We start from the raw sequence: 25954 nt of genomic DNA on the forward strand, positions 1-25954 counted from the left end.
TTGGGCGTCTAAAAGAGGATCAGATGTCGAGTTACCTGTAGTGGTTAAGACAGTTATTAAACTGGAAAAAGGTTCTACTTGTGCAGCAAGAAGTCTGGGACAAGATCATGAACACTGGACACACATATCCTTTTGAAGTTTTAATACCCATCGCATTTTAGCTAACTTCATAGTAGAGCCTGAACAATAAATGGCCATCCGATAATATCGGCCGATAGTAGCTTATCCAGGGACTATCGGTATCGGTTCATTTTATCGCAGATATGCGCCGGTATTACTAGATTTATTCACCAGTCAAATAGCATTTAATTTGAGTTTCATTGTATTAAACTAGCAGTTCTCTTACACCAGCAGAGGGCGCTATATGGATTACAACAAACATTATCACTCTCCAGAGTGTGAAGCGGGGATGCTCGTACATGCACTGTTACTTTCCAGTTGCGTGACCATCTTGTCTTCTTTAAAAATATTTTCCGCAAGTACTTGATAACTGCATTTGAGGGATAAATGTGTAAATGTATATCCATCTATCTCTACAGATTTCATAGATCTGAGAAAGATATCGGCCGATATATCGGTATCAGATTTTTTCTCTCTTAAACATCCATATTGGTATTGGCCCCAAATATCTCATATCGGTCGGGCCTTACTTCTTGACACCCATGATGTTTCCATAAATAGGACCACTTTGAAAATTGGACTTGAAAGCCTGAGAAAACTGATTCCAATACTGAGTTATGCACACAAATAATGTACTGTGAAGCAGAAACTACTGCTGTGCTGTAAACCTGACATAAGGTACATAAAAAGGTGTCTATTCTGAAGGCATTTATAAAGGGTGGATTTGGGGAAATATCACTACTGTGGCTATTGTGACGTCATTAACTGTAAAACACTGAGGATGAAGTAACAGAATTTTAAGTGCGTACACCACTGAGCCTTGTAAGAAAAAGCCCACCCTGCGTCTCTTTTCTTCTTTGGTTCTTTCTGGGATTGCAGGTCAGAGCTGCCGTTTTCCCACACTTTGGATTTTCCATTTGTTGGTGGGATTATTCTGAGTGCTGCTGGGGATTAGAAAAGTGCAGAGTTAATCTGCTCTGAACTGTTTAATCTCTGCTTTCTCAAACTGCTACAGAGTAAATGTGAAGTTTCTCTGCTCTTCTTGCCACTGTTGTGTTTTCATCAAACATCTGTAGTTTACTGGGACAAATCATACCATCTTTACAGATGGTATGAAGATCTTCCAAAGATCTACCAAAGTATTTACAGGCCGGACGACTTGTTCATTTCAGGGCTAGATCAATTCATGTTCTTCTGCAATTATTGTGAACATCCTCAGTCCAATCTGAAGTCACATTTCAAAACTCTGAGCATCTGTTTTGGCATGGAGTCAAGTAACACATTTAAAAAATGCTTAAATCTTCTTCGTATACAACCTTACCCTTCATCAAAATGTTGTCTCTTTCATGTCTTACTTACACATGCTTGCACCAAGTGCCCAAATAAAAAAAAAACTCATGTTTAAAACCAATACTAAATATAGTATAAAGCCTCTACTTCTGCAAGAGCAGCAGCAGCTCAAGAGCTTTATTGAAGCAGCTGATAAGCATGTTTGAGGGAACAGGTCACTGAAATGTTGGGAAAGAGCTGATTTAAGTTGTGAAAAATGGACCAAACAGAGACTAACGTGTGCTTTTTGGATTTTTGTGGATAGACAGCAGCGCAAAGGGAGACTCTCTATGTCTGGATGAAGCAGCAATTCTGTGACTTGTTTTTTTTTTTCATTCTTTAAATTCTGTAAAATAAATATTTACATTTAGATAATATATTTCCCAAGATGTCCATGTCAACACTCACCAAATAAATCTAGAGTGGTACACAGTTAAAGAAGATACATTCTTAAAAAAGGAGGTTTGCTGTGTCGCTGTGTATATTTAGCATTTTAAAGGTCACATATTCACCATGTTTTTCTAACACTAACATGTGACCGTAGTCTGTCCACCAACTCCACTAATTATGAGAAAAGTCCATCCTCTCCGTCTTTAGCCTGCTCCACTTTTCAGAAAATGTATGCTCAAACAGACCGTTTGGAGATTTTCCCTTCATGACATCACAAAGGGCAGTAACCCCTCCCCCAGGTGGGTGACACTCCCACAGCTAAGTGTTTGTTCTGCCCTCTGAGTCTGCCTTCTCACTGTAAACAATAGGACATGGAGTGAGAATGCTAGAGACATCCAAGCCCTTCCAGAGAGGGGGCGTGGTCAGACACAGCTCATTTACATTTAAAGCTACAGACACAGAAACAGCCTGTTCTGAGCAGGGCTGAAATAGAGGGGTTTATAGGCATGATCAAATACAGGATCAGAGTGGATTTAGAACAAGACACTTCACACACATGTTTTTGGGAAGCTCTGAGACTTATTTAAACCGGTTGAAAAGGAGGAGAATATGTGACCTTTAAATTATTATGTTGGTATCAAATTAACATAATAATTGGTGTCACAACTTTTCCATACAACGTTGATTGTATGGTATAGATGTTGCTGTGCTAAGAGTAAATAGAAAATACTGCAAAAACAATGCAAAAGGGAAATTTGGAGGCAATAAGGACCATATTTAAGGTTCAAATAAAATCTTTGTTTGTGACTTAACACCTGAAATACGGTTTCCTCTATATGACTAGCTACCATAACAGCAGGGAATGTTAGCATTTGACCAATGCTCAATTGAAGCAACCACTAGCTAGTAAGCTAGTATGGGCGGCTGTGGCTCAGTTGGTAGAGTCGTTGCCTAACAACCAGAAGGTTGAGGGTTCCCCAGCTGAGCAACATGTCCGATGTGTCCTTGTGTACAAGACACTTAACCCTGCATTGCTCCCGCTTCTTCTGTGGCGGTGTATGAATGGATTAGTGTTGTACTTACTCTCTGATTTACGTCGCTTTGGATAAAAAGCGTCTGCTAAGTGAATTGTAGAATTTTGTAGTTGTAGAATTGTAATACACACCATTAGCGAGGAATTGTAATTAGGAAGTGATTGAATGCTAACTTTAGTGTCTGAAAAGCTGTCGAGTTATGAAATGTGTTCTTTTTAACCTGAAATGTGGCCTGTTGTCACTTCTTTGTATTTATGTTCTTCAACGTCTTTTAGTCGCTGTGGAAGAGTAAAATGTTGACAATTTGCAGGATTTCTAACAATTAAACCAACGACAACCTGGAACCAACAACAAAGAAATTTAACCTGAGCTTGACATCAGAAGAAAAATGGCCACCGTGGAATATACCACACATGGCCCTCCCTGTTGAACAAACGCAGACGAAGGGTGCGTTCGAATTGTCATTTTTTCTTAGGAAGGTTCCTAACTGAGTGAAATGACCCCGAAGCATGTAAAAGCTAAGGAAATGTGGCTCAATGCTTCCTTTATAACCTCCTTTAGCATAGGATACACTGGACCATCCTTTACGAAAGGAGATGAGATATGACGCCCCACAGTTCCTTGCGGCCGCAACATTTAAAGCGAGTCGCGCATCCGACTGTTCACGGACATTAACGATGATCGTAAAGTGACACAGATCATGTAGGGATGAAGGGATAAGAGACATTTTTATCCAGATGATGTTTTATTCAACATATTTCATTCACTTAAGAATGTTTTGTGCATGTTTTGTATGTTATATCTTGTAGGCTATATCTTGCATAAATAACAATTAATTTCATACAATCATATTTATGTTGATGTTGATTTATGAGTGGACAGGAAGGTGATGGTTTCACTTTTTTCACTTGTAGCCTGGTAGCCTATATTGCTTTTATTTCAATCCCAACCTTGTGTTAATTAGGATTATTTCACCGGTAAGAAGGCACAGGGGAAAGTTTTTTAGATGCGCTTTTAGTAGTCCATTTTCAGAACATTGTAGTTTCAACACGGCGGACCCGCGTCATTAACCTCCGCCGGCCCGTCGCATTTAATGACCTTGTGACGTTTTCCCCGGGGTTAAGGTAAAGTGGATAGTGAAAGGAGATAAGAGGGACAATTCGAACGCACCCTAATTCTGTTTCCATTAAAACCAAAACAACAAAAAGGGGGCACACTCAACCGTAATAAAACATGTCAAGTGCACATCTGCAAAAAGGATATAAAGAGACAGAACACTAAATGTCCTACAAAGTATGTTTTATCTGGGAAGAGCAGCAGCGTACAGATCAAGCGACATTTAGTGTGCTGACTTTTCCATGAAAACCAAACCTGAGGCAGTTCGAGGCCCAGATGCTGAGGCATAATGGAAATATTACAATTAACAATAAAAATCTGTATTGCTGTATTTTATGTATTTTATAAAAAATCTGCGTCACTCTTTTTCTCTTTTTCTGCTGCATGTGTGTTTTATTGTTATGCACCAAAATAAGCAGATTCTTGGTATTTGAAAACCTACTTGGCATTCAACCTAATTCTGATTCTGATTACTGTTCCAGCGGGTCCAACTGTTACGTTTTACTACAAATACTCCACAGTGCACATGGCACTGGAGTAAATACCAGAGAGGAGCACTGAGGGGAAAATCAGTAAACACAGTCACACAGTCAACAGTTTGTTGTGCTCTTTTTCAACCTTGTAAGCCTCTCTGTTGCTATAGTAACGTATGAACTCACCTCACATGATAAGGTGTTTACATATGAATTTGTGCTCTGTGTGTGTGTGTTTGTGTGTGTGTGTGTGTGTGTCTCACCACAGTGACGGCATCGTTCACCAGCGACTCTCCGAACACGATTATGAAGAGCGTGTCGTTGACGTGAACCTCTTCGAACACAGCCAACACCGCCACCGGGTCGACGGCGGAGATCAACGCTCCAAACAACAAGAAGTCCAAGAGCTCTGCCTGCACTCGCTCGTCTGCAAACAAACACATTTGACAAGTTGAGTTTGAAAGGTTCTGAAAATGTTTGACAGTCCGTCAGTGGGACTTTCACTGAACATTATTTTCTAGTTTTCATTATTCAATAACTCTAAAACAACCTGTCTGGTTTATTTCATAGAACTAGAGTCAGTCACATTGCACTAACATGGATTCAAGATTCAAGATAAACATCAAAAACAATCATCAGCCTCCTGGATTAAGGTCTTTGACGTGAAATAAGAACTGGTATGTTAGCTATCAAAGCATAATGTACGTTAATTACACGGTGTGAGTATGTTACATACATGACTAATTAACTATGATTGGTACATTTCTTAGAGATTCACTGATCTATTTTTTTTTTTTGCAATCAGATTCTGATACGTATCGACAACGATATTGATTGTGATATTTTTATTATCATAACTAATAGTGTTATTGTTGTTGTTGGTAGTATAAGTGAGGCTACACAAAGCAGTAGTAAACCCGGCATTGCATTGTTCTGGCTTCATATACAAACAGGAAGCAGCAACAGCCGCCAGGTTTTTTAAATTAAATATTTTAAATTGAAAATTAAGAATTGTAATTTTCATGACATAGAAGGAGCTGTTCCATCTCGTCTGAACATCGTCAAGGAGACGATTTGTAGTCACTTCTTACAGTTCAGTCTGAATGTTGTCAAAGTGAGAATGTGTGAGTTGAGAATGTTTAAAGGGGACATATTATGAATAATCCACTTATAGTGTTTTTGAACATATATTTGTGTAACCTGAGTGTCAACTGACCCACAAAATGTGAAATAAATCCATCCAGTCCTTTGTTTGTGGTCTGCATAAGTCTTACAACACAGAGAGGAATGCTCTGTTTCAAATTTGCTCAACTTGTGATGTCACAGTGGGATTCTGGTAAAAAAAAAAAAATATCCTCCCCCGTCGTGTATCTCCACCCATGGACTCAAGCCCCAGCCTAGAACAAAACTTTTTTTTATTCTCGCTACAGAGGAGTGATGTCTACTGGGAAAACTCAGGGGGGGCTCATTGCATTTAAAGAGACACACACACCAAAACGGAGCGTTCTGAGAGAGCTGGTTTATACAGGGTCACAAACCTCCTCTGCTCCTTGATTCATGTTATATTTTGACCAAAGCACAGCACAGATGTTTCATTTAGACCACAGGGGACTGTTTGAAAAGATGGAGAAGGGGGATAATATGTCCTCTTTAAAGTGCACAAAAAACGTTCTGGATCGGTGACATGGCTCAGCGCCGTCAGTCCGATATCCCATACGTAAATTACATCAATATCAAACCGGATACTGATATAAGATCGGATCTGTCCTGTCTCTAACATTTTTCATGGTGGAGTTTTGGTTTCAGATTAGAAAACAACACTGGATACTTTGGTGAAAGACATGCATGTTAGAGTCATACCATGTAAGCATGTAACAAATGTGACAAAGTTAACTTTGTTAGATTTGTTCTCAGTGTTTGTGTTCTCAGTGAGAGCTCAGACTCACCAATGACGCCCAGCAGTTTGGCAGCGTACAGACAGAATCCGGTGCAGAAGGCGTTCCACAGCGTTCCCACCACGGCGTACGTCAGGATGGCTCCCAGGTTGTCAAAGAAGAGACGGGCTGGCATGAAGTAACCGGCATCCCCTACGATGGTCGGCAGCAGGAAGAGGAAGAAGAGGGCGGGCTCTAGCTGGTAGAGCTGCTTCTTATTGGCGATGAGGACAACTCCACCCAGGACCAGACCCAGCAGGATCAGCATGCAGCTCTCAGGGACCACGGTGGTGAAGCGCTGGGAGAAGTGGAACACTGCAGGAGGAGAGACAGCAGCAGAAACAATCATCAGGAGGTTTTTTTTAAATTCTTTTTCTCGTCCTTTTAAAGATGCAATCATTGGTTTTAAAGCTAGTTGGAGGCAGAAGTATAGAGGGAAGTTCTGGAAATGCAAATAGCAGATCCTAACATGACGTAATCTCATCGGGGTCTGAACAATATCACCAGGAATTGTGTTCTTACATACATTTAACTGATTCTGTTTGCCTATTCTTGAGCGTACAAAATTAGGATTTGGTGTTAAAAAGAGTTGTCTCTCACCATTATCAGTCACAGAGTGAGCTTCATTTACAGATTCTCCCTTAAAAAAGCTAAATCTGTAGGCGTGGTACCAAATTGTAGTCTCAAATGTTCTGTTTTGGGTGAAAACATTGCCTACACTGACTGAATTATAAATCAAGAGGTAGGACTTAATGAAGGGCTGATTGGGAGCCAAAGGAGACGACTCTTATTGCTGAGCCAAATGATCTCTCTCAGTAAAGCGACACCGAGCTGCCATCACTTTTTACGATGTCTCCTAAACTCAGCCGCTGCAGAAATGTGATGAGAGGTACAGAGCTGCAGCTGCTGAGTCACGACTCATTTTACACCTGAAATACCTGAATTTCAGAGTGTGTGTAAAAGCCGATGAGTCATAATGCCCCCTCTCTGATTGGTCGGTACATTTGTCTCTTTTAGGCGTAGCTAACATGATGCAGGACATGGCCTTGGACACGTAGTTAGACATTCATTATTTAAGGTCAGCTGTGAGTCATGACCAGTGATCACACACACACACACACACACACACACACACACACACACACAAGGACAGGCTTGAGTGGCAGGCCTCATAAATCACCACGAGGACACAAACACATCAAAGACTGAAGTGATCACAGACCATCTGAACTACACACAGCTCTGTTATTATATGACGACTTCATCTTCATCAGCTGTTTCTTAACATTCTTACTGTGATGGAGGAAAGATTTTTTATTTCTTTGAGTTTTGGGCTCGATCACAAATCAGGATTTAGCTTTTTAATCACCTAATTAAATGATCATGATGATTGTTGGTCTGTTGCCAATCGTATCTCATGTCCTTCTCTACATTCTCTGATCATTCTCGTCATCTTCCTTTCCATTGATTCATGACCTCCTTACATCATTGCAGACAACATCCTGTCCTTCACTTACACCTCTTGTCCTTTACTACATCTTAACATCATTCAGAAGCTTCCTTTGTGTGTCCTTAACCACATCCTCCTGCCGTCTCCTGTTTCTTCCTGTCCTTTCGTTCTTCCTCTTTCCCCTTAATTCCTCCTCATGTCCTCAACTTCATCCCCTTCTTTGTCACCAAATGTTCTTTTACATCCTCCAGTCTTTAACTAAAGACAGTTGTCTTAGCGTTTACTACATCCTACTCTCATTAATGTAACTTAGTCCTCCTGTCTCCTGTCCTTCCTGATGTCTTTTAATATTCGTATGTCTTTATCTTCTCCTGTCTCTTCCTCTGTATTTAACAAACATCTGAGTGTAAACTGTGAAGTTTCACCATGAAGAATATCTGCAGCTGAACTGAAACTGTGACAACGCTCCACTTTCTCTGTTTGCTGTTTGACTCTTTTCAGTATGACCCTACAAGCTTAAAATTCCTGGCTACTGACTCAGACTTGAACACAGCATGAAGACTCTTGTCTGACCCCAGCTTGAGTCTACAGATTACTTCCTGATGCATGAACACCTCTCCTCCACCCGACTGACGAGGATGAGGACGGGGGAACAAAGGCGACAAAAATGGAAGGTTTGGCTGAACGTTATCTTAACGAGACAACAATTGATTGAGAAACAAAAAAACGAGTCTGCTAGGGAAGATTCTCAAAGAAACTTTGTGTAAACCAACATTGAACACACACACACACATGTTGGAGTAAATATAAACACACACACACACACACACACACACACAGCTGAACCTCCCACACACACCAGACGGACGACAAGGCGAGAAACACTGAGAACATTCAGCTGCTCAACATGAAGCTCCAACATGAAACATTTTCACTGTCAGGCTGTGCTTTTTCTGTTTTCTTTTGGCTTTAATCATGAAGTACTCTTATTCTTTAACAATGATAGCAATGAGTAAAGTCTTTTAACCTGCTCTTTTGTAACATAACAATGAGTAAGGTCTTTTAACCTACTCTTTTGTAACATAACAATGAGTAAGGTCTTTTAACCTGCTCTTTTGTAACATAACAATGAGTAAGGTCTTTTAACCTACTCTTTTGTAACATAACAATGAGTAAGGTCTTTTAACCTGCTCTTTTGTAACATAACAATGAGTAAGGTCTTTTAACCTACTCTTTTGTAACATAACAATAAGTAAGGTATTTTACCTGCTTTTTGTAAAGTGTCTTGAGATAACACTTGTTATGAGTTGACGCTATACAAAATAAATTGAATTGAAATTGAATTGATAGCGTGCAATATGATGATGCAGCATGATTGGCACATAACCAGGAATAGTTTTCATTGTGGTTTTGGGGCGCCATAAGGGGCAATGTGGTGTTGTCACTATACCTGGAGCTTGCATGTACAGATCCTGGTCTGTTTTAAAGTGGCAATACTGCTTGAGCTGTGATGACCATGTGATGAAGAAGGGTCAATGTAGAAGTTCTGCATGTGGGTGTGGTGGGCGGGGAGAGCTAGCATGGAGGGGGGGGGGGTGGCTTCCCGAGGTGTCGTGGGACTAATTAGGAGAAACGCCGGTGGAGGGAGGTTCCTATTTGACAACCCTGGTGATGCCCTCGCTCTTGCTGCCCCATAAGTCTACACGGTTGAGTTGCGGGGGCCAGGAGGGGCCATGTGGTCGGGTAAGGAGTATTGGCATTGTCACTACCAGGCTAGCTTGCATAAACAGTGCTGAGTTGTGTAGATACAGTGCAGTGTGTCGGAGCTACAGTACTGAAGAGTTGTCATTTTTTTAATGTTTAAAAGTGTAATTATTATTCAGTGTGTTACACAGTGATGGGAAGAAACGGTGCAGAGTTGTGTAGTTTCAGTGAAAGGTGATGTAGTAGGTATAATGCAGGGCAATGAAGACACAACGCGGTGGGATGTGGGATGCAAAGTGCAAAGAGTAGTTACAGTTCAATACAGCAATTTGCAAGTGCAGATGAAGCCAAGACAGGCGGCAGCACATTCAAGTTTCTTACAATGTAATATAAGCGACATAACTATGAGGCAACAAATTTAAGCTGCAAATATTTGTCAGGATCGCCCACAATCATAAAAATATCAGACAGGACATCTACAGCCTGACATGTCTGCCTCCCAGTCATTTAACATCCTCTTAAAATCGTCCAATGGGAGCGGCTCGTTAAGTTTCAGGTCTTGTGGTAATTCGTTCCGACTAAAGGGAGCAGCAAACTTTCTCCAGTTCAGTTCTGACCTTCGGAACAGACAGTAAGAAAAGTTCCAGAGGCGGAACATTAGAAGTTCCTGTACTCTTCTGATTGATGTCGGTAAGACGGTAAGAGGGAAGAAGACTTAAATTAGTCAGTGTTTTAAGTCTTCATGTGGACTAAGAAGACCATCCAACATGTGCTGACAGAAGGCGGTGATGGGTGAGGGATTTTAAAATCAGTGATGAACGTCATGGCTCCGTGACACACAGAGTCTGCGTATAAAAAACATCACGTAGTCCAGGACAGATACAAGTGGCAGCATCCCCCCCCCCCCCCCCCCCCCCCCCCTCAAGAAAAATGATTCTGATCTTTTGAAGAAAAAGTTTGATATGTGAGTCGCACTTTAGTTGTATCTGGTTTGATGCTCAACATGATGAGAGAAGAGCGGACTCAGAATGAATGGACAGAGCATCTGTGTGTGTGTGTGTGTGTGTGTGTGTGTGTGTGTGTGTGTGTGTGTGTGTGTGTGTGTGTGTGTGTGTGTGTGTGTGTGTGTGTGTGTGTGTGTGTGTGTGTGTGTGTGTAACATGACCACCTTAATCAGCAGCATGTATAGTGTGTTATTGTTCTGCAGCACAGTGAGTCACCAGCTGCCCAGGAAACATGACAGTCTGTGAGTGTGTGTGTGTGTGTGTGTGTGTGTGTGTGTGTGTGTGAGTGTGTGTGTGTGTGTGTGTGTGTGATGACGCTGGTATAAAATGTTTAAACAGGAGACAGAAGACAGAAGGAGGCTGAGTGAACAGTCCTGCTGGTGTGTTCCTCCTCGACTAATGTCTCTATGAAAAGTGTCTCTGCCTTATACATGACAAATTAAATGAAGCATGAGCTCTGTGATTCAGAGTCCAGAGTAGAGAGACTTCTGTTTTCTTGCGATGCTAAGAGAAGGAGGATGAGGACAGAGTTTGTTAGTGGTTGTGGGCGATGTTGAGGAGGTGAGTTTTTCGGGATTTCTTGAGGTTGGAGAGTGAGGAGGGGAGTCTGTGATGTTTTGAGGGTGAGGGTGCAGGAGTGTGTTAGAAGACGAGCAGCTGAATTCTGTTTATATTATAGTCAGAGGCGCTGCTTGTCAACAGGCAACTGCTTGGGGGCCACAGACCATTAGAGGGCCCCAAAGCAAAGGCTGAAAATGTGACAATTTTGCAATGACAGTAGGAAACCTCCCTAAGGGTTTCCCATCTGACAGATCTCACTCTTGTTGCCTTGCTGATTGCTGGTTGGAGGGTTGAGGGTTGCCCCATCAGACTCCAGACTCTCCTCTGATTGTAGGTTTCTCGAGTGTTCTGGATGATGAACCGTCGGGTCCTCGTGTTAATCTTTTTTAAATCCTCTGTCAGCACCGGTTCTGCTGCTTTCTACTTTTTTTTATTCTACATCTATGTTCATTGTTTTGGCACCGAAACAACAAGACAAAATTCCTTGTATGTGTAAACTAACTTGACTCTGAGTCTTCACATTTCTTTGTAATATTTATCATGCATGATCGTTGTCAAAAAGGCAGACTGTACCCTCTTCTGTTACTATGTTTCCTGTTAGGAGAGTATTTATCAGTGTGAACAAACACATTCAAAACTGTCAGACAGTCGTGTGTGTTGTGAAAAGATCGGGGACACTGTGTGTGTGTGTGTGTGTGTGTGTGTGTCGTGTGTTCACTGGCTGACTCGTGTGCTTTATTCATTCTGGTTATGTTAATGTGGAGAGAGGAGACACATGTCCTCTTAACTTCTCTGCAACACTAAACGCCTACAAATGCTCATTTCAGATCGAAGTATAGTCCTCGTTGAAGAGATATCAATATTTCTGTCTGTGTTAGAAAAGAAAAAAAACCTCTCTGGCATCACTAATCAACTTCTGCTTCTGTTTTAGACTAATTCTGTTTAAGTCAGAGCTCCAACTATGAATAAAATCAATGTAATTGTAAAGGGATGAAGCACATAATTGATGAATTTCAACATGCTTAATTTAAATGTATCATTTTCTGTCTCTTTGATTTTATTTATCAGACATAACATCCATATAAGAACATGATGGTGATGCAGTAGGTTGGGTTTTTCTAGTTGCAGTTTCTCTGCTCTCATGGTTTTATTCTTCACATCATGAAACTGAATCAGTAGAAAAGTAGACTCAGATTGCATGCTACAGTTTTAGTTCTATGTTAATTGAGCCAAACCATTAAAAACCAGTGGCCTACACGCAGCTTTACAGTGAGTTTTAAACACTTCATTGTGTAATCATAGCTCTGGTTCATATCCCAGTAAAGACCAGTAAAGACCCAGTCTGACAGAGGAGTGGGACTTACAGATCTTGGCCACGCTGGCCAGCAGGAGCCAGATGGCGATGATGTACGGAGTCTGGACGTAGCTCCACTCCCACTGGACGATCTTGTACCCGCCGCCGTGATGATGATGATGCTCCCCTTCCTCTAGCTCCACTCCGGGGCCGGGCGGCTCCTCCGCCGCTGACCGGGCCAAGGCTACACCGGGCGCCCCGTGGTCCGCTTGGGGTCTCGGGAGAAGGAGCAGCGGCGGGGCGGAGGGAGAGGCGGGGACCGGTGAAGAGAAGCCGAGCCCCGGCTCAAGGAGCGGCGGAGCGCCGGTCCCAGTCACGTCGGCGGCGGCAGCAGCGGCCGTCAGCAGCAGCAGCAGCATCACACCGAGCGGCAGCATCTTCCCCCCCGGTGGTCAGCGGGCTGACATCCCCCCCTCCTGATCCTTATATACCGAGACACAGAGAGGACACGGAGCCGCGGAGGAGGGCCGGCAGCCGGTTTACTATAACAACACACACATCCACAAACACACACACTCTCTCAAACACACGCAGGCTCCGGTAATCAGAGGAGGAGGGGACACCGGAGCTGGACATGTGACCCGGCGACCACGAGCTTTAAAGAGACGGAGACACTGCAGGTAGACACAGTCAGATATTCTTACAGGGACAGTCTGCTTTGTTAATGTAGTTCACTAAGTAATACCTCTGTTATACTTCTGTAACACTGGAGTCATGCACGATATAAACATCACAATCAATACAACACTCTACGGTGGCCCTGAAGGGTTAATTGAGAAAAAACAAAACATTCAAAGTTATGTGAACTGTTTTTACAGTTGACCTTCAGGGCCAGCTGGAAATCCCAAGAACAACTGTCGATGTAGTTATTGATGACGATATATTAATAAGAAATGTTGTACTTACTCTTTGATGTTCGTTGCTTTGGATAAAAACAAATGAATTGCTTTAATTTGACCTTTAAGTTTTGAAAACAGTAATACAATTCAAATACGTTTACCAGTTTATTTTAAAGGTTAAGCCCCCCCCCCCCAAATGATGAGAAAAGTCCATCCTGTGTCTTCTGCCTGCTCCACTTTCCAGAAAATGTGTGCTCAAACAGTCTGTTTGGAGATTTTCCCTTCATGACATCACAAAGGGCAGTAACCCCTCCCCCAGGTGGATGACACTACCACAGCTAGGTGTTTGTTCTGCCCTCTGAGTCTGCCTTCTCAACGTAAACAATAGGACAGCGAGAAAGCCCGAGCACACCCAAGACCTTCCAGAGAGGGGGCGTGGTCAGACACAGCTCATTTACATATTTAAAGGTACAGACACAGAAACAGCCTGTTCTGAGCAGGGCTGAAATAGAGGGGTTTATAGACATGATCAAATACAGGATCAGAGTGGATTTAGAAAAATATACTTCACACACATGTTCTGGGGAGCTCTGAGACTAATTTAAATTTCTTGAAAAGGAGAGAATATGTGACCTTTAATGATACTGTTAAAAATCCCACTGAGGGTTTGAACATTTTCAAATTTCTCCTGCAAAACACAAACATCAATAACCAATTTAACATGAACAAAGAGGCGTGAAGTTGCTTGTTTTTTATTTTATTGTACATTTCTGACACTTTTCAAGTAGTATTTTATTACATCTTTATTGATTATGAAACATTAATACAGTTTGAAATAGAGCAGCCTCTACACTTTTTTCTTTTTTTGTTCTGACAACGGAAGAAGAACACATAAAAACATTCTTTAAATAAAACTGAACATGGACGGCTCTCTCACCCCACCTGCGCTAACCTTCTGCGTATTAAGTGTCTATAGAAGACGTTCAGTATGAGGACAGTAACCATGACGACACCTTCAGGTCATTTTTGCTCAACTTAAGAATCAATTCAGAACCTTTCTTTGCAGAGTTGCTGAACGTAACGTCTTTTTTCACAGTCCTGGGCGTTATAATCAGGGGCGTGTCCAGAGGGGAGGACAGGAGTGGCATTGCCCCCCCTCCCCCTAGAAATCTAATTGGCCACCCCAGGAATCCTCAACTATGATTGACTAATTGCCAACCATTAGGTCTTTTTTTCTGCTTACAAAGGCTGCAAGTAGTTTTCTTTACATCTCACTGTAACATATTATCACTTGTTCTTACTTTAATTAAAAAATCAGGTGAAAGTAAAGCACATCGTCTTACTTGTTTTGAATTAAGTGGCAAAGTGTCGGGACAATAATATCGCCAGCTCCTGTCATTTTGAAGTAGTTGGACTATGGAAGAGTTTGCAACCACTTTCTCAAGTACTTGCAAGCTAACATCTGATCGATGAAGTTACAAAGGGTAAAAAAAATTGATGTTTATTTGTGTGTGTTTGTGTGCACATCAGACTTTAGACCAATGGTTCTCAACTGGTGGGTCGGGACCCAAAAGTGGGTTGCGGAGCCGTTTTCAGTGGGTCCAAGAAAGTGTGCCATTAAAAATAAAAACCATGAAGCACTTTTTAAACATGTTTGTTTTGTTATGTCACATGTTTTATACCGTCTGAAGTCCAAACTGCACGACTTTTCATTCAATAAATCTGAACGGTTAAATAATATTCCCCTTCATAAATCAGAGCCCCCAGTTGGACACGCCCCTGCTTATAATCGTGTTGTAATGTATGAGACCACTTCAGGTTGACTATTTGAATAATGAAATGCTTTTAATCAAAGCAGATGTTTGAATAGATACGTAAATCCTGTCGTTCTTTTTTGTTAAAAACCTTTATTATTGATGAGGAACACATTCGATCTTTACGTTCTTTTTTCTGTAAAATGTTCACCTTTAAGTTAAAACAGTCGTCGTCCTTCACACAGTTTGTGTCTGAAAACTAGTGAAGAAGAATTTGAACTACAAGTCACAAAAAAAACTGAACTAAAGTGCAAAAAAAAAAACAACAACAACAAGTTGACTGTACAGACGATACGTGCTCACATCCAACGACTGTACATCCTGATTACTTTTAATAAAATAACACACACACAGATACACAGACGCTTTATACACACACACACACACACACACACACACACACACACACACACACACACACACACACACACACACACACACACACACACACACACACACACACACACACACACACACACACACACACACACACACACACACACACACACACACACACACACACACACACACACACACACACACACACACATTCAAGCAGTGGCAGGGGAAGTGTTGAACCGTTCGGTACCACCTTAGTGATTTTTCAGATTTTTAGTGCCAGGAAACACTCACTTAAACTTTTAGGACTTTGAACACGTTAGAGCGTTAAACATTTTTTTTTTAAAGCTTATTTTATCTTAAAAGGTCCCGATGTGGAGTACGCCAAATCTTAAATCTCTCGGCTGTTTGCTGTCATTTCTTTGGTGTCACATTTGTAAAACATTCATGTGAAAGAGCTTCAAGAAGTCGGTTAAATTAACGAGGCACACTAGCAAACACATCAAAATGGAGCTTCTTCTCGTGCAGGAAACAGAGGCAGGGACACGGTCTGTTTCTCTCGTGGCGTTCGGCGGTCTCACTCAGCTGGTCTGGGTTCAGTCTCTTGTAGATAATGTTCAATGATTGATCGTTCAGACCTTGTCTGCTGTCTTGTTGAGTCCGAGAGCCTGAACCACATCCAGACTGAGGCCGCTCTTCAGAGTCCTCCTCACTGAAACACACACACACAAGTTTATAATTTATTTATTTGTTTGTTTGTCAGCAGCTGCAGATAGTTCTCTCATCACAGAGAACAGAAGTCTGAAAAACAAGAACAGCAGCTTGTTGTCTTCCTGTCGAATAAAACTGAATTTGTTGACTTTGTTCCCATCATGTCCCCTCCTTATAGACTGAATAAGATCTACTCAATCATGTGCACATCTGTTACCAACAATAATCAATCAGCTGCAATGATCAGGCTACAAAGATGACGTGAACATTTGGATGTTTTTTTTTTTTCCTCTCTTATTTACTTGTGTGATGGCTCCATTGCCTCATTCTCAAAGAGATACTTCACCCGTTGAAACACGACTCTGTGTTGACATTGGGTCATACATGTAGTAGAAATGTGAAACACATTTTGAAGTTGGTGCCTTCTTGGCTCATGTGGATGAAAGGCACCAAATCCCAGAATGCACAGCAACGCAGGTAGAAATAGAAAGATTTCCCGTCTCAGGGGAAAATGAGGGCGCGATGCACGACCATTCAAAAATACTACCAGGTTCGTAATGATACAAAGCTTAATGCAAATGGGTGAAGTATCCCTTTAAGAATCACAGCACACTGAGTTTTGACTGTTCTGTAAACTTTTCTTTCTTTAATCTGAGTTTATATTTTATTATAGAAAAAAAAGAAAGCTCCTGCTGCAGGTACCTACTTTAGACACATGAGTCATATGTGAGGACTGATGTGTCTAAAGTAGGTACCAACAGGGCCCAGGTTTAGGAAAACTTCACCTCAAATGTTCTTTGTTTCTGAATGAATCGGACTAAAGTAGGTCTGGAAAGTCCGGGAAAATGAGACAAGTTCATTCTCGATCTTTTCCCAAATTAATAATGTGTGTAAACTTTATTCCGAGGAGTCAGTCTGACTTTGTCGTCGCTGCTCCCTGGAGGTGCATTATGATGGCAAACACTTCCAAACACTTTCTCAGGGTGACTTCTGAGTTCTCTGAACTTTATCAGCAGCGAGGATGTGTTGATTATCTGATTACTGAGGATTTATGGAGGAAGTGAAAACACTGATATGAACATGAGGTGTGATACGGACGTGTTGTGGACACAGAGCTGCTGTTATGTCTCCACACAGAGTCTGATCCTGCAGAGACCTCCAAACCTCCAAACTCAAGGAGGATCCGCTCTTAAAGGAGCAGTGCAACATTTCAATCAAACCATGACTCAAACATAAGCGCCTCTGACGAAGTATCAAATAATAATAAAATCAGGATCCGGGTACTCACATGACTTCCTGTTCACTCGAGACCGTTTGCGGGACTTGGGACTGGACGGTCTATCTGAGGGATTCTGGGTAACAGACTTGACGAGTCTGTCCATGATCTCGTCCGTGGCGTCGTCCTGGGAGTTGGTGCCGTCGTCTCTGGCCGCAGATATCTGAGACGGACTCACGCTGCCGTGACCTGAGGACCAGAACAAGGACCAGGATCAGGAAATGAGCTCCATCAAGAATGTGAATCAGAATTTAACTATCTCAAATGGTTAAAGGTCTCAGCGCTCCAACAGGTGAATCTAAAGGTCACATATTGTTTTACCATGTTTCTCTTACACTAATATGTGTCCCTAGTCCGTATACAAACCCCCCAATTTATGAGAAAAGTCCTATTTAGGCTGTTTTTTTTTTTTTTTTTTTTTTTTTTTAAAATCGGAGCAGGGACAATGTTTAACTTTTTGTGATTTTTGTGAAGAGAAAAAGAGGTTAAGGAGAAGCAAAGACTGCATCATAATGTTTTTGTTTCCTGTTCCTGTCAGTCACTTTCATCTGACAGCTTCAAATCTTTCACTAAAAGGATCTGAGCATGCTCAGATTGAACAGGGTCTTACTGCGGAAGCCCCTGGAGCGCCTCATTCCTCCCTGCTCGGCGCTCAGGCTGTTGCTGGTGCTGATCAGAAGGTTCTTCATGTTCTCGTGCTCCTCCTCCTGACCCGGCTCCCCGTCTGCTGCCATGGAGACGGGGAGTGGCTGTCGTCCTGAGGCACCGCCCCCGAAAACTTCTCAGTCTGGATGGAGTGAAAGAAAAGAGAGATGACTTAGTCTACTGAAGATTTTAAAATGTTCTCACCAGATCATAAAATAAACACTGATAATATAAAGGGGTGGCTGTTCACTCTTTGCTTATGTCTAAACTTTTGACCTCTGACCCCCGTAGAGGAGCAGGAGGAGGTTTACCTCGGTGATCATCTTTCCTCGGGTCTTTGTTCTCTCTCTGTGAGCGGCTCGTTTCCGTTTCAGGGTGAGGACTCGCTCTCTGGTGGTTCGATACTCGAGGGAGAACTCACTGATGATCCGACAGAAACTGGTGACTTTAATGTCCCGGACCGAGGAGGGCGGCTGACCCAGGAACAGCAGGAAGGAGTGGAACCTGCAGGAGGAAAAAGAGGAGAGTTCAGAAGTGAGGGAGGGAAAAGAGAAGACGAGGAGATGGAGGACTAGTTTGGGTTGAAGGAGGAGATGGAGGAAAGAAACAGTTTCCATGTGAAAAGGGGGGAAATGCCGACACAGGAGACAGCAGGAGAGTGTGGACCCAGAGACAGAGAAGGAAACAAAGAAGAAGATGGCGTGGTGGCACAGGAGGGGAGGAGAAGGAGGAGGGGGAGGAGGAGGGGGATATAGGATTGGGAAGAGGGGAAGGAGGAGATGACATGTAGCAGGAGGAGGATTGGAGTTAGTATTTGGAGGAAGAGGAGGGAAAGAAGGAGGACACGAAGGTGGTGAAGCAGAAAATAAGGAATAAGCAAATAAAGTGGAAACCATTATGGAGGAGGAAATACAAGAAAAGGAGAACAGCCAGGGAGAGGAGATGAGAGGGAAAATTAGATGGGGTAGAGAAAGAAAGGAGGGGAGGAGGAGGTGGAGAGGTTGAGAAAGAGAGAATGAAAGAAGAAGATATGTAGAAGAAGAATGTGGGTGAGGTGGGAAAGGAGGGAAAGGAGATGAAGAAGAGGGGAAAGAAAAATGAGAAGGTGCAGGAGGAGGATTGGAAGCATATAGAGGAAGAGGAGGAGGACAATAAGGACAAAGAAAAGAAAGTGGGTAACATTGAAAAGGGTGAGGAAATGGTGGAAGAAGAGAAAGAAAGGAGGGGAAGAGAGAGGGGAGAGAAGGCAGAGGTGGAGTAGGGAGAGGAGGAAGAGGTGAAGGACAGAGGAAGCAGGAAGAGTATTGGAAGGATGTGGAAGAAGAGAAGAGCCAAAGAAGGAGAAGGAGGAGAAGAAAGTGCGGGACACTGAAAAGGAGGACAACAAAGAGGCAGAAAAAGAGAACGGACTGGAGGAGGAGAGAAATGAGGAGAATGATGACAGATCATAGGAAGAGGAAGTGGTGAGAAGAGAGGGGAGGAGGAAGAGATGGAGGAGAACCAGACGCAGACGATGAGGAAGAGGGCTACTGGAGAAGGAGGAGGAAGAGAAAAATGATGAGTGGGCCGGGAAAGATGAGGATGAGGAGGAGCAGAATGAGGAAGAGCGGGGGCAGAAAGACCCCTGATGATGTTTCTCTTAAGCAGACGTTCAGGGAGACAAAAGATGGCGGCAGGAGGAAGAGGAGGAGGAGGAGGAGTGTGATGTACCTGTTGATGACCCTCCTGTGGACCACCTTGAGGATGATGATCCTCTGCGTGCAGTCCTTCAGGAACTCCGTCATCTTGTTCTTCAGCATCGCCTTGGTTTCGTGCTTCGCCACCACCTTCAGGTTGTCCCAAGATGCTTTGCAGCGTCTCTCCAGCTGGACCAGGTTCTCCGACAGCAGCTCAAAGTCCACCTGCAGGACAAATCACCTGGTCACCACCTGAACATATGCAGCGTGACATCAGAGTAAACAGAGAGTTGGCGAGGTTTTTTACTTTCGCAGAGCGGGTGATGGCGGGGATCTCGGAGTAGACGTCGGAGGATTCGGTGTAATTTTCCACCACCTGGCTGCAGGTGTGATGCAGCAGAGTCTGACGGTGCACCGTGTCCTTCACCTCCACCACCTTCTCCAGGTAACCCAGCTCGAAGCCTTTCGCCTGAATGACACACAGAAACACACACACACAAACACACACAGACACACAGAAACACACACACAGAAACACACACACAGAAACACACAGACACAAACACACACACAGAAACACACACAGACACACAGAAACACACACACACACACACACACAGAAACACACACAGACACACACACACACAGACACACAGAAACACACACACACACACACACACACACACACACACAGAAACACACACACATACACACACAGAAACACACACAGACACACAGAAACACACACACACACACACACACACACACAGACACACAGAAACACACACACACACACACACACACACACACACAGAAACACACACACACACAGAAACACACACACACACAGAAACACACACACAGAAACACACACACACAGAAACACACACACACACAGAAACACACACATAGTATCAGATTAAAGCTGCTTAAAACAGATCAGAAGTTCAGTTTCTGTCTGTTATCTTGAATCTTTGTTTCAAGAAACAACACACCTATCTAAAAACAGTCAGGACATCAGCACAGGAGGAGGAGGAGGAGGAGGAGGAGGAGAAAGAGAAGGAGGAGGAGGAGAAGTAGGAGAAAGAGAAGGAGGAGGAGGAGGAAGAGGAGGAGAAGTAGGAGAAAGAGAAGGAGGAGGAGGAGGAAGAGGAGGAGGAGGAGAAGGAGCAAAAGGAAGAGGAGGAAGAAGAGGGCGACCAGGAGGAGGAAGAGGAAGAGGAGGATGAGGAGGAGGAAGAGAGGAGGAGAAGTAGGAGAAAGAGAAGGAGGAGGAGGAAGAGGAGGAGGGGGAGCAAGAGGAAGAGGAAGAGGAGGAAGAAGAGGGCGACCAGGAGGAGGAAGAGGAAGAGGAGGATGAGGAGGAGGAAGAGAGGAGGAGAAGTAGGAGAAAGAGAAGGAGGAGGAGGAAGAGGAGGAGGGGGAGCAAGAGGAAGAGGAAGAGGAAGAAGAAGAGTGGGACCAGGAGGAGGAAGAGGAAGAGGAGGAGGAGGAGGAGGAGGAGAAGAGTTAAGAAGTAGGGAGAAAAAAAATCTCACGTTGGAGCTGTTGAGGAAGTTCCCGATGGCGAGCAGCGTGGCGAGGATTCTCTTGAAGGTCTGATTGGAGGCCAGCTGCTCCATGCCCAACTTCAGGTCAAACAGCGGCTCAGCAATCTCCTGCAGGGGAGGGGGGAGGGGGGGGGGTTTAAACATTATCATCCATAACATAGCCACGCTGTGTGAGATATTTACTTCTGTTAAAGGTTTATAACTGCAGATATCAAACTGTTCACTCTCAGATCTTAAATTCATTAGTGCAGACTCTCAGGGATAAGCTGATTCATGACAAACATAAAGTCCACTTCAGTTTCACCACGTGGATGAAGAACCAGGTCCTCTGTCTGTGTGTATGTTACCTTCTCCAGAGCTTCGTAGTTCAGTTTGAAGGCCCAGAGCTGCAGGCGGGGGGTCAGGGCGCTGATGGAGGCCAGGCTGAACAGGAACTGCTCCGCCGTGCCCAGAGGAACGTCTGGATTGGCCAGCTGAGCCTCCTGGATCTTCTGCTTCTCCTCCTCCGTGGGTGTCATGGTCAGGATCTTCTGCTCGGGACAGAATGGATCAGTTTGACAGACCTGCATCTTTTCAGTCTACTGTAATAATAAAGGCCATTAGCAGTCGCTCCGTACCTCGATGCCCTCCTTGCTGATGGCGAACTCGTCAAAGTTGAGGATGGCGGTCTTGATGACGTGGACGGCAGGCAGCACGGTCATCCCGATGTTGATGGCATTACTCCTCTTTGGATCCAGAACATGAATCTCAGACTTCTTCGTCTCAGGTCCTTTCTGCACAAAAATCATGTAACAAAAAGGATTAAATCATCTGTAAATAAAACGATATGCTGCTCTGCCTGCTGGTATCCACATTAGAGTGTTTCTATAAAACAACTTAGTGAAGCAGTGCCCGACAGCCTCTAGTGGCCAAAGTGAGTATTACAACAACAAAACCAATGACAACAAGAAACAACACCAAAACACTTCAGTGTGACCAGCAACCATGATACCGCATTTTTAAATCCATGACTTATTTATGAACATTTTAAATCAGATCAGGATTCATCAGTATTCATACTTTCACAGTAAACCTTTGTGCCAGATGACATATTGCAAAGTGCTAAGGCTGATTTACTGATGAGGGTTTAATATGAAGTCTGATGTTTTATTAATTTGGAAACCTCTGGATGGTGGTATTGTAAAACTTCAAATAAAAGCCCATCTATATTTCAGGCCCAGTTCTTTTTACTAGTCCGGAGTTGCTGCATGTTTTGACAAATAAAGGCGGGTCGCAGTAAGAGACCCCTTACGCATTAAGTGTTGATAAGTTTGCGGATCAAAAATATCTTAAGAATCAAAGAAATGTTCCTGATAGAATTACGGTTGAAATAAAATAAATAAATAAAAATCAGATCACACTTGTCATTGTGAGTGCATACTGATGACAACTGAATCTTTCAACCATACAGAAGTTGGCGGCATACTGGCATTCTGCTAATTAACACTTCCCACAGTGCATCTGTTTGTTAGTCCCCCCAGCTGAACCATGCCCTTGTTACCTTGGCGACAGGCAGCTCCTTGGCTTTAGACTCAAACAGGTGTTCGAGTCGGGAGGTGTCCACCGCCACCTTGTCCAGAGACGCCCACACCGTCCCCCGACCGAAGCGACACTTCTGAGGCCCGTCCGCCTGCTTCAGCTCCTTCCAGAACAACTTCACCGTCTTCTTCTTCTGAGAGGGAGCCGCCGAGGAGGAGAAGGGAGGAGGAGGAGGTGGAGCACCTGGTGGAGGGGGAGGAGGAGGAGGAGGAGGGGCCATACCTCCTGGAAGAGGAGGGGGAGGGGGAGGAGGGGGAGGTCCGCCGAGGCCCGGGGGAAGGGGAGGAGGAGGTGGTGGTGAAACTCCAGCCATGCCTGGAGGAGGAGGAGGAGCAGGAGGAGGGAGGCCTGAATAACAAGAGGAGGAGGAGTCAAAAGAGTCCATGTCCAACACGTCGATGTCCTCCTCGTCCAGCAGGTCGGAGAAGTCCAGGTCTTTGATGCGCAGGGCGGCGGCGCTCGGCTGCAGCTGCTCCCAGGCGTCAGGGGGACCGCCAGGAGCCAGCGGGTTCAACTGGGTGGTCTCCAGGCGGCGGGCTTGGCCCTCCACATCGATGCTGCTCTGCTGCCGGAGGTTTCGGGTCTGATGGAGCACATTCAGGTTAAGAACAGGAAGAGAAACACCAGGGTTACTACACATGTTTCATAGCTATGGCTAATTTAAAAAAGGTTTTGGAATTGTTCCAGTAGATTGTTTCAGCTGTGAGTCTTGAAAGAGGCTTTAACAGATGCAGAGTGAAACTCTGACACCTAGTGTTTAAAATGGGTACTGCGGTCCAAATTCAAAACATTAAAGAGAGCTGTCTCCCCCCTGCCCCCCTCCTCCCTAGAGCCGATGTGCTCTAGCTTGCCATGTCGTGGACACTGAAGCTTCAGCATTTAGCCAGCTCTGCATCGGTCTGTAAACCTTCATGTGTTTTCTCCATTTCTCCACATGTTTAGATGGTGAGTATTTAGAGCAAAGACGCAAATTAATGAAGCTGTATTGTTCAGACCTGTCGTTCTTCAGCCAGTCGGGCCAGCGCTGCTTGTGCCGAACCTTCCAGCCCCTCCAGCTCCGCCCTGCGGGAGGCGCTGCTCTCGCTGGGAGCGGAGGGCTCCACTGAGCGCGCATTAAGGCTGGAGAGACGCTCCAACACACGACCACGACCGCCCAGATCTCCACCTGAAAGACATTGACATTTCAAATGTTTGTTCTTTTCAACATGGCGTCTTTTTTTTAAATGTTTTGTTAAACCGTATAAACTAAAAGAGTGTTTATGAGTAGTGCATTTAAACAACTTCTTCTTGAAATGACTGATTATCTAAATCGGACTCCACTGTGCTCGGCTCTTACCAGCCAGGAAGCTGCCTTCTTCTTCGTTGGTGTCAGGAGCTGCAGCAGTCGGGCTCAGCGGCGTTGTGGAAGAGGCTTTGGAGTACAGCATGTCCAGCACAAACTTCTTGTCATCGGAGAGAGTGCTGCACTGCCTCTGCATCGAGGAGGCTAGAAAGAGACCAATGTTCCCAATGTTTACAGAAGTTCATGAAATAGAACAATAAGGAACTCCTTATACATGTGATGATGGCGCTGAGTCATGGAGGACACATCAGGCGAGTATAACAGAGAAGACTACATGTGACATGTCTTTAAGTCATCTCTACATCCATCCATGCATGAATCCACTTATCCATTAATTCATCAAATATTCATTCAGCCTTCCATCCATGCGTCCATTCACGCACCCACCCATTAAATATGTATCAACCTTTCCACTCATCCACCCTTGTCTCAGTTATTTGGTTAAGAGTGTCTCTGTTTTGTGTAAAGGTTAGAAGGGTTGAGAGAAGATGCAGTTGTTGCACTCTGCTGCTTCTTCTTGTTCTGATGGATGACGTACAAGAGAGTAGTGACGCTTCACCTCCACCAGGTGGTGCACCATCATCACCGCCGGGCCGATGCACTCACAGCTTCTCATTCCACTGAAGCCCATGAATTGTACGGCCTTCATAAACATGGGGTGCTTCCGGATTGCAAAGTGCCTACACAGTCTGACAGTAGATCCCTCTATCCGTGCTATCCCTGAAGTTAGTATCCATGCTGATGCATGTTCAGTCCACTGAGGTGGACCCACATAATGACCACGAGGGTTCAGACTACTTGAAAAGTCTGCACTCCGTACTGAACTTTGGCTTTCGGGAAAGGGCCAGGCAGGCGCTAATTGAGCACCGCAGTGTGGGTAGCACCAATGAGGAGAAGAGGATTGTGGGTAACTGTGCTCTCTCACCTGGGTCATTCTGGGAGTCTGAGTGTCCGTTTGTGTCGGAACTGTTGGATGTCGGCCCTGAGGAGAAACACACACACACACACACACACACACACACACACACGAGACAGGGAGCAAGATTAGCAGAAAAGGTGTACTGTTCCTTTAAGAGATGTGTGTGAGAGTGAAACGACATTTTAATATCTTACTCGGGCTCTACAGACATTTCTTTTTCTGGTTTTTCTAAATCCATCAAGATTGTTTGTAAAAAAAATGTTTTTAATTTTATTTCAACTCAAAGATTTACCCTGATGTGGCGACTCCTCCTCGCCACGCCCCTCCGCAGGCTGCGGGCTCGGGGTTATGACATCATCAGACGTGGACTGCCTGGACTGGCTCAGGTGTTTACTTCTTCTCTTCTTCTCCCACTGTGTGGCTGCCAGGCTGCGCAGGAAGGTGTCTCTGCAGAGAGAGCGAGGGGGGGGGGGGGGGTAAGACGAAACAAAGCAACCGTGAGACAGAGCAAACATGGCCGACATGAAGCGGAATCAGACGTCTGGAAGTCTCCGGGGGGGAAAAAAAAAAACCAGGCACCACTTTCACATGCTGCTGAAGTCAGGAAGACGATTGTTTGGTTTAAATAAAACTCTTCCAAGTAAGAAATAGGCTGAATTGGGAGTTTGGCATGTTTTTTTTGTTTTCTTTTCTTACTTTAAGTTTTTATGGCAATGATGTAGAATATTTGATATAAAAAACTTGAATGTTGTCACCAGCATGTGAAAGCAGAAAAACACAAACCTTAAATCACTTC

At 44.0% G+C, this 25954-nt stretch overlaps 2 protein-coding genes across 2 annotated transcripts in view; both read right to left on the minus strand.

The window, feature by feature from the left end:
• The window catches only part of slc9a5 (solute carrier family 9 member A5), a 28484-nt gene extending 14568 nt beyond the window's left edge, over nt 1–13916 (minus strand). Inside the window, exons 1-3 of the mRNA XM_020654517.3 lie at nt 12480–13916; nt 6409–6711; nt 4726–4889 (exon numbers count right to left, since the gene is read on the minus strand). Coding sequence (XP_020510173.3) covers nt 4726–4889; nt 6409–6711; nt 12480–12846 — 834 coding nt within the window. The 5' untranslated portion in view covers nt 12847–13916. The remainder of the gene's footprint in view (nt 1–4725; nt 4890–6408; nt 6712–12479) is intronic.
• Nucleotides 13917–14049: 133 nt separating this feature from the next.
• Nucleotides 14050–25954, minus strand: part of fhod1 (formin homology 2 domain containing 1) — a 55478-nt gene continuing 43573 nt past the window's right edge. Inside the window, 15 exon segments of the mRNA XM_065952604.1 lie at nt 14050–16173; nt 17461–17637; nt 18059–18199; nt 18202–18235; nt 18405–18597; nt 19804–19994; nt 20077–20238; nt 21308–21427; nt 21667–21849; nt 21937–22092; nt 22860–23480; nt 23893–24062; nt 24234–24383; nt 25165–25221; nt 25451–25605. Of these exon segments, the coding sequence (XP_065808676.1) occupies nt 16094–16173; nt 17461–17637; nt 18059–18199; nt 18202–18235; nt 18405–18597; nt 19804–19994; nt 20077–20238; nt 21308–21427; nt 21667–21849; nt 21937–22092; nt 22860–23480; nt 23893–24062; nt 24234–24383; nt 25165–25221; nt 25451–25605 (2590 nt within the window). The 3' untranslated portion in view covers nt 14050–16093.

The sequence above is a fragment of the Labrus bergylta genome, chromosome 3, assembly GCF_963930695.1.
Source record: "Labrus bergylta chromosome 3, fLabBer1.1, whole genome shotgun sequence".
Classification (NCBI taxonomy): Eukaryota; Metazoa; Chordata; class Actinopteri; order Labriformes; family Labridae; genus Labrus; species Labrus bergylta.